This window comes from Magnolia sinica, chromosome 9, assembly GCF_029962835.1.
Source record: "Magnolia sinica isolate HGM2019 chromosome 9, MsV1, whole genome shotgun sequence".
In the NCBI taxonomy this organism is placed as follows: domain Eukaryota; kingdom Viridiplantae; phylum Streptophyta; class Magnoliopsida; order Magnoliales; family Magnoliaceae; genus Magnolia; species Magnolia sinica.
The window spans coordinates 10,802,352-10,810,416 of NC_080581.1; the positions used below are offsets into that span (position 1 = coordinate 10,802,352).

The following is an 8,065-nucleotide window of genomic DNA, read 5'->3' on the forward strand; positions in this document are numbered from 1 at the left end:
TGTGCAATCTCTACTTCATGTGGGTAGTTGATTTTAGGAATTAGGATAATTCTATGTAGATGAGAAAATATAGAAAATTAGAACTAGGTAAACTAAGATTTTTAATGTGGCAGGATTCGAGATTCTAATAAGCCACGGAGCATGCGTTTAAAAAATGCCTAGAGGAAAAATGAGAGGATAAAAAGAGATGTATTGATGCTATAATGACATGTGAGAGAACAAGGTTATCACGAATTTCTAATGTGATAGGATCCGGGATTCCGGCAAGTCACAGAGCTTATGCCCAATGGGAACCTGGAGAAGCAAGGGATTGAGAAGGGAAGTGATGATGCAATTAATGAAGTATAAATGCAAATGATAATGACTTGATCCTTGGCATGCAAATAGAAGCAGCTACGATATAGTGTGTACATTACGGCTTGAAACTTGTAACCCAAGTGGGCATAAGTTTAAAAGGGTTGGCTTTAGAAGGCTAGGAGTCTAGAAGAAGGTTGAAAAGGGAGTTGGAAGGGATAAGGACTTGAAAGCTCTCTCTCTCTCTCTCTCTCTCTCTCTCTCTCTCTCTCTCTCTCTTGTTGTGGTGGTGTGAGGAGAAGACGGGGTATTTATAGCCCCTTAGATGGCATTCTAGTGATTGTAGGGACTTTGAGGGGTATATGGTGAAGTGTAGGCTTGTGATTGGTGGAGAGGAGAGGAGGTGCCACATGGCACTCTCTCATTGGTTGAGATTGGTGGTAAATGGGTAAATAAGGGGTAGTTTTGGGGAATTGGTAGTCGTAATACAGCTGCCTCTTCCAGGAGAGCAACAGGTGGCTGCTTTGAGCTTGTCATAGACTGGAGTGGTACTTCGAGTACCGCCACCCTACAGTTTTTCTTGAAATTTGGTTAGCCAGTCCGATTGGTCCCCCGGTCCTCAAAAAGACAATGATTCGAGCCTGGAGTGGTTTCTAGTGATTGTTGAGATTATTATTAATTTTTTTTATTTTTTTATTTTTATTTTTTTTTTGCATATGATTTGAATTTAGCCAAATTCTGACATTTTGGCTTAGGCAGAGTTTGACTTGGAAAGGTGGCTAAGGCTTGGGTAATGGCTCAGGCTTACCTAAGGCTAAGGCAATGGCTAAGCTTAGGTAATGACCCAAGTAAGGCTAAGGGTAATGTAATGGCTTATGGCTTAGTTAAGGCTAAGGCATGGCAAAGCTTGGGTATTGGGTTAGGCTATGGTATGGCTAAGGCTTGAGTGTTGTCTCAAGTTTAGGTAGAGGTTTAGGTAATAGCTCTTTAAGGATTATCTATTCATCTTTAAGTTACTAGCTTGGGTGGGGTGTCTACATATGCCCCTTTTTGGCAGAGGTCGTGCACAACTAAATGCCAAAGCAAGTGGATGCCTCACTCATCTGGTCAAAAAATATTGTGGTCAAGGCCTATCGCCTATCATAATATCATTATTAACTGAATGTTTAGAAAAGAGATAACTTGCACATATTACAGGAGTTTGAGGAAAACACTGTAATTATCCCTTCACTTTCCGCAGCATTACGGGCAACCAATCACAACCATTTCTCATCAGATCGATAATAGCATCAAGAGTAAATTTAGAAAGTAGTGCTCTAGCACTTCGTGCCCTTAGGGGGATCCCCCTACTGTCTAGATCTGTAATGACCTTTATTATGCGATCACCTTAAGAGTACTTTCTTTTAACACACGCACACACACACCCCCACAAACTCACGCCATAGTGGGCTTTCACCACCTATGAATAGTTGAACCCTTGACCTGGTGTTGAAACTCCCGAGAGTCTACCACCCGAGCAAGAGCAACGATCCTAAGAGTACTTATTTCCATTTTATTGTCAAAGTGTTTAGTTGTCATGTGCTTTCTGTGGTCTTAAACTCAACAGGTTAGCCATCATCTTGTTGTAAGCATCAATACAACATTAAGCATCACATACATCACAATTTCACTGTACTCAACACTCAGTCAATTTTAACTTATGCTCGACGGCTTGCCAATATAATCAGATCATGTCCATCAAAAATTTGGATTGATCAACCATTGTCGTCATTACATTCATTATATCTTATCTTTTGTATGTGAGAATTAATTTTATTTCTAAACAATTAGTCAGATTTTGTGAAGTAGAGACCATATACCTGTATAGAAAGAGTGGGTGCCTAACACATTCTCTCTCTATAACCGTGATTCCTAACTTAGAATCTCTGTAACACACACTCAAGAGTCATCTTAGAACAAAGTATTTCTGGATTCTCGATCCTAAACGTTTTTACAGGGTTTAGCCGACAGTAGATTCAAAATAATTGGTTAGTGACAAAAAATACCCTCTTAATCACACCCCAAAAGCATTTGAGAGAGGCGCCTGCGAAAGGCGAGTCAATTCCCCCACGCTAGATCCAGCCGTCCATGGGACCATGCCCTAAAATGAGCTGGATAAATTGATGGACTGCGTGGATATACATCACATGCATCAAGGTGGGCCCCACGGTACGTGAATCTCCCACTGACATATCACCAGGTAACACCTAATCCGCTCCCTTTAATCATTTTTAAAGAAAGCTGACTTTGAATTCCAGGTATTAATTAATTGGGCAGTTGGTCCAATTCCCAACCTCACCAACCATCTAAAAAAAATCCAATGGCTCAAAATCATTTTTAAAAAAAAGTTCAAATTGACCGGGGAAGTTATTTGATACTCTGGCAGAGTAGGCACTCGAACATTGTACACTAAGCATACATTCACTCCAATTAAACCGACTAAATTGCTGAAATCAGACTGTTTGAACAATCCTAACATCTGATTCCTGGACACTTGTTCTTTGAAATAGAACCATCGGATATTTTTCAAGGTATCAAGCTTCTCTAAAAAAAATCTCCAAATTCACCCACCAACCACTTCAGAATTTATTTATTTTCGATGAATCAAGCTCTCCAAAGGGACCAATAATATTCGCTAGCATTGACCGTTCATCTCTAGAGGGGCCCACCTTGGAAATAAAAAACACCATTGATCATAGATTTCCTCCATACAAACTTATCGATGCATCCCACAACAAAAATCTCCTGATCAGTGAGACTAATGCAACATGGGCCCATCCACACTGGGACCCACTATCTCAATGAACTAACGGTCCAGATTGCAATTTGATGAGGAACAACACTGGTAAAACATCAAATAAAAATGCATCTATATATATAAACAGCAAAGAATCAAACATGTATGTATCTAGAAATCCCAACAGAAGATAAAATGCAAAAGAACAATCTGTTAAGTCACTGAAAATCATGGCCCATCAAAAGAGGAGCAATCTATAAGTGCCTGAAAATCATAGCCCACTAATCTAAGGGTAACCCTTATATCTAGGGTAGGCATTGGCATATGCATTGTCTTCCTTGCTGTTCCTGAAAGCACAGCAGCCGATCGAGTAGACGACGATGAGGAAGATGAGGAAGATGATGTTCACGATCGCGACCTTCTTCCAATCTCTCTTGAGGTTGGCCAGGACGCCCGCCTTGCACGACTGGCAATTGTAGCAAAGCGTGCCACTGTCGTTCCCCCACGCCGCGCAATCGCCATCTGTAAAATTCCCCGACTTGGTCCAGTTCGTTGCAGTCACGTACTCAAAGTTGCATGAGGTGGGCGGCTTGCAACAGCCAGACTGTTTGGCAAGAAATAAGATTAATGACCCAAAATCAAAAGAGAAAACCGTATTAGTTATATATACAATACATTGCATTTTACCTAACTTTCCATGCATGCCAGCCTAGAGAAATAGAGATTTTGGTGGGAAAGTAAGATTTTGAAATACAATGGCCTAGTGATTCTATGAATGGCATGCAACAGGTAGGTGGATCCACACAAGTTAATTTTTACATAAGCTATAAATTCTATCAAAAATTTCAGTCCCAAAATATGAGTCAGATTGTAAGGCCTAGATTCCTTCTTGTTACATTTCTAAAACCTGAAAACTAGACTCGACTGGTTATTCAGTTGGGTCGAATTGACTCAGTGGCTCAACCCAACTCGATGTTTAAAAATTATAAATTGAAGAAAGAGTTTTGCTGGGGATGTTAGCAATGTCTACAAGGCTTTTAATTGACATGTGGGATTTCAAATAATCAGTCTGGACAGTTCATTCAATGGAACCATTGGGATCAATCCAGTCCACTTGTAAGTCACTGAGTGACTCGATGAGATGTGTTGAGTCATCCCGAGTCATGGTAGAGTCACACCCAAAACTTGAGTTGCCCCAGTGACTTGGCTCGAAATCTCATCGAGTTAACTCAGCTGAGTTTTGAGTTGACCCACTGAGTTTTAGAACTTTACTACAAACTATCTCTACCATCCAATCAATGATGTGGATTTGGGTCTATCTGAAGAATCTAATTGATGGGCTACTTCTTAAATCCATGCCATATATCAACTGATCATTTCAATTTTCAGGCTATATCTAGGATCAATTAGATGTGCACCTATTGGATGTTAGAGATGGGGCTCTCTTTTCTACCTGATATTATCAAATGAAAATCAATGTCCAATCTAGTCAGGAACCTCAGGAGAAGAAGACATGAAAAAATAATTAAAAAAACAAAAGAGTTTGACCCGGTTGGTGGGCTTTATTAAGATATTATATACAATGCTTCGGTGAAAATTCTCAAATGTGGACCGTCATCGTATTCCAAGGCAGGAAGATCCTGGACATAAAATATAGTTGGCCTTTGTTAAGTTGAATTCGACCTACTAATGTATTTTCTTTCTTAATCATATGTTTGTGGGCCACCTAATGAAGGGTTTGAATTTCCAATCTAGGGTTTTTGGTGCATATACCATCTACCACAACATGGCCCCATCATGAAAGTTGCTCATATCACTGAATCATGGCCCCACTTGTATAAACTTATATCCCTCACAAATACTAATTCATAACTAAGAAACATAAGTTGACAGTGAAAGCCCACCCAAAAATCCAAAAATTCATCAAAACTCTCACCTAACTTTGAAGAAATTTCTTGGAACTAAAGAAAACCCACATGGGGAAATCTTAGAAATCTAGAAAAGGCCCAAAATACATGAATTTGATTGAAGTATGGATCTTGTCGACGATTTGGGAATACGGATTTAGCAAATTCATGAATTTGCCTTGATTTTGGATTTATGGAGCTTTTAGTATAAGTGTAGAGCTTTTATTGCTTTTGGGAGAGTCTTAAGCAAATCCAGATGGATTTGAAGGAGTGATTATTTGCATATCTCTAATGGTTGCCAATCAATGGATTTTCTAATATCATGGATTTATTAATGGGATAAGATATCTGATCCCAAAATGGCAAGTCCATGGGAGAAAATCACTAATCTCAAACTTGCCTAAAGAAAGTCAAATTATTTGCCCGTGGGGCCATGATTTGACAATCCAAACCGTTGAATGTTGTGACTTGCAGTGGATGTTGGATGGTCTAGAAATCTCTCAGATTGAAGTAACATTTCCCTCATATCATTGTGTAATTCTTGATATCAGAGATATCTCTTGTAGCCTCAACTATCTATGTTGAGTACCATTGTTGATATAAATCCATTTATAAAATAATTAAAAGATCCAATAAAATCAAACCCTAATATTAAAGAAAACCTTAATAAAATTGCAGGAACCCATGAGAAGTATTGGAGAAGAAATTCGTAGAAACAACAAGGAGAATAAGATCTTGAAACTCCATTAAAAATACTACTTTCAAATATAAAACTGCATAAAGAAGAAAACCAGATGCATAAAAAATCCAAAATTTTCAAAATCCTCAAATTCAAGAATCTACCAAGATATGAAAATCAACAGGAAAAATATATATATATATATATATATATATATATATATATATATATATCCAGAAACTCACAAAAAAATACCAGAAAAATAAAACAGAACAAGACAGTTGAAGAAGTCTTGCAGAAATCCAAAAAATAAAAATCAAAAATCAAAGGCCTTGGATTAAAAATCCCAAAATCCATAAAACCCAGATGGTGAATTTTCAAAAAAAAAATCACAAATCAAAGAATTCAATAAAAAAATTAAGGGCAAAAAAAAAAAAAAAACCAATGTTCCAAAATCTATTAAAAACCACAAAAACCCACCAAATCAAGATTCTTAATTTCAGATACCAAAACTAAAATAATAAAAATTAAAAAGGAAACCCAAGAACATATACCTGAATTGGTGACAAGTGCTCTTGGAAGAAATCATTCTGCTGGAAGTTCTTCTTCTCAAGACTGTCGCAAATCTTGCTATCTTGCAAGCAGCTCTTGATCTTCCTCCAGTTCTTGGTGTTGCTCACCCTCTTCTGCAGCCAGTTCGAATAATCGCCGAGCCGATACTCCTTATACCCTCTGTCTGATACCACTTCGCCCGCTCCCTTGTTTGTGACGACGAACGCGAAGATGGTGAAGCAGAATAGCACGACGATGAGGAGGAACATGACAAGTAGGTAGACCCAGAGCAGCCAGGTGACACGGCAGCAAGCGCCGATGAGGCCTGCCAGTGAGACGAGCATGAGGAAGACGCCGATGGCGATGATGGGTTTGTCGAGGAACTTCTCACAGTCGCTGCTGGCACGTGTGCTGAGCCATATCCCACCGCCCAAGATGGGGATGGAGAGGACGAAGGTGATGAAATTGAGGATTCCGATCAGGTTATTGCTTATACGAAACATCTTTAATGGTTTGAGAAGAGAAGAGGATTAACAGAGGAAATAAAACAGGGGAGAGAGAGAGGGAGGATGATAGGAAGAAAAACAGAGCAGAAGATGGCGATAGGAATAATGGCAGTGGAGAGAGAGAGAGAGAGAGAGAGAGAGAGAGAATGAAAATAGGAGTTTTGGGGGGGTGAATTTATATAGCTGTTACTGAGAGCAGTTGCCTACGGTTTCACATTCCACGAAGTTTCGGGCGCGGATTGCCTGCAAAACCTTTCGCAGCAAGTTCCTGCAATCAGAACACAGGTGGGGCCCACCGTTACCGTTAGTAGAAATTCAACCGTCCATCCTTTTCAACAGACCATGTTAGGACATCAGACGAAAAATGGCTGATCGAAAATTCAAGTGGGCCGCACGACAGGAAAAAGTGGGCGAAGAAATGGCCACCGTTGAAACCTACCTGGTCCAACGTGATGTTTATATGCCATCTAAACCGTTCATAAGCTATCAACGGAAGGCATTTCCCGACCTTCTCTTTCCTTCTGATTGTCGATTTTAAGTATAGTTTAACCCACTATTTGAACGGTTTTAATTGGAAACGGATTGGCTACTCCCCCTGCCGCCAGCCAATGGCTAGTGGTCGGTGCTCTGTGGGCCCCACAATGATGTACGTGTTTCATCCATGCTGTACATCTATTTTTTTAAATCATTTTAGGATGTGAGACCAAAAATGAGGTATGTCCTAATCTCAAGTGGTCTACATTACAGGAAACAGTGTCGAATGAATGTAGAACATTAAAAACTTTTTGGGGCCATAAAAGTTTTGGATCAAGATGAAATCTGCTTTTTCCCTTTATTTAGGTTTCAATGACCTAACCAATAGATTGGATATCAAATAAACAGTACAGTGGGCCTTAGTAAGATTTTAATGATGAATATCCAATCACTATTGTTTTCCTGTGGTGTGGTCCACCTGAGATTTATATCCCTTTAATTTTTTAAGAGAGTCATAAAATGATCCGTAAAAATGAATGAACGGCATGGATGAAATAAATACATCATGGTGGGGCCCACAGAGCACCGACCATCAGCCACGGGGCTGGTGGCAGGGGAGTAGCCAATCCGTTTCCGTTTACGGGGCGAGGTGACTGGATAGTCAGTGGGGATCCGTGCGCTCATATGTTACCGTGCCAGCACGTGACGGTATGAGGTCCTGTGGGGCCCACGTCAACCGTGCATCCGATCCGCACCGTCCACTGGATGCACCCTTCGATGTTAGGTATGGCCAATTTTTATCACGAAAATAAACTCAAGTAGGCCCCACCACAAGGAAGAGTTGGGAGGGGAGGCCTAACTCACAAAATCTTTCTCA

General features: G+C 39.9%; 1 protein-coding gene across 1 annotated transcript; it reads right to left on the reverse strand.

The window, feature by feature from the left end:
• Nucleotides 1-3,179: 3,179 nt before the first annotated feature.
• LOC131256874 (tetraspanin-8-like) lies at nucleotides 3,180-6,841 on the reverse strand. Its single transcript, XM_058257939.1, has 2 exons — nucleotides 6,211-6,841; nucleotides 3,180-3,674 (listed from the first exon to the last, which is right to left on the reverse strand). The coding sequence occupies exons 1-2, from the start codon at nucleotides 6,709-6,711 to the stop codon at nucleotides 3,357-3,359; spliced, it is 819 nt and encodes a 272-aa protein (XP_058113922.1). The 5' UTR covers nucleotides 6,712-6,841; the 3' UTR covers nucleotides 3,180-3,356.
• Nucleotides 6,842-8,065: the final 1,224 nt, after the last annotated feature.

Coding starts and splice junctions, on each gene's coding strand:
- LOC131256874 (XM_058257939.1), bottom strand. CDS start 6,711: ATGTTTCGTATAAGCAATAACCTGATCGGAATCCTCAATTTCATCACC. Junction 3,675..6,210: donor AGCACTTGTCACCAATTCAG/GTATATGTTCTT, acceptor CTTGCCAAACAG/TCTGGCTGTTGCAAGCCGCC.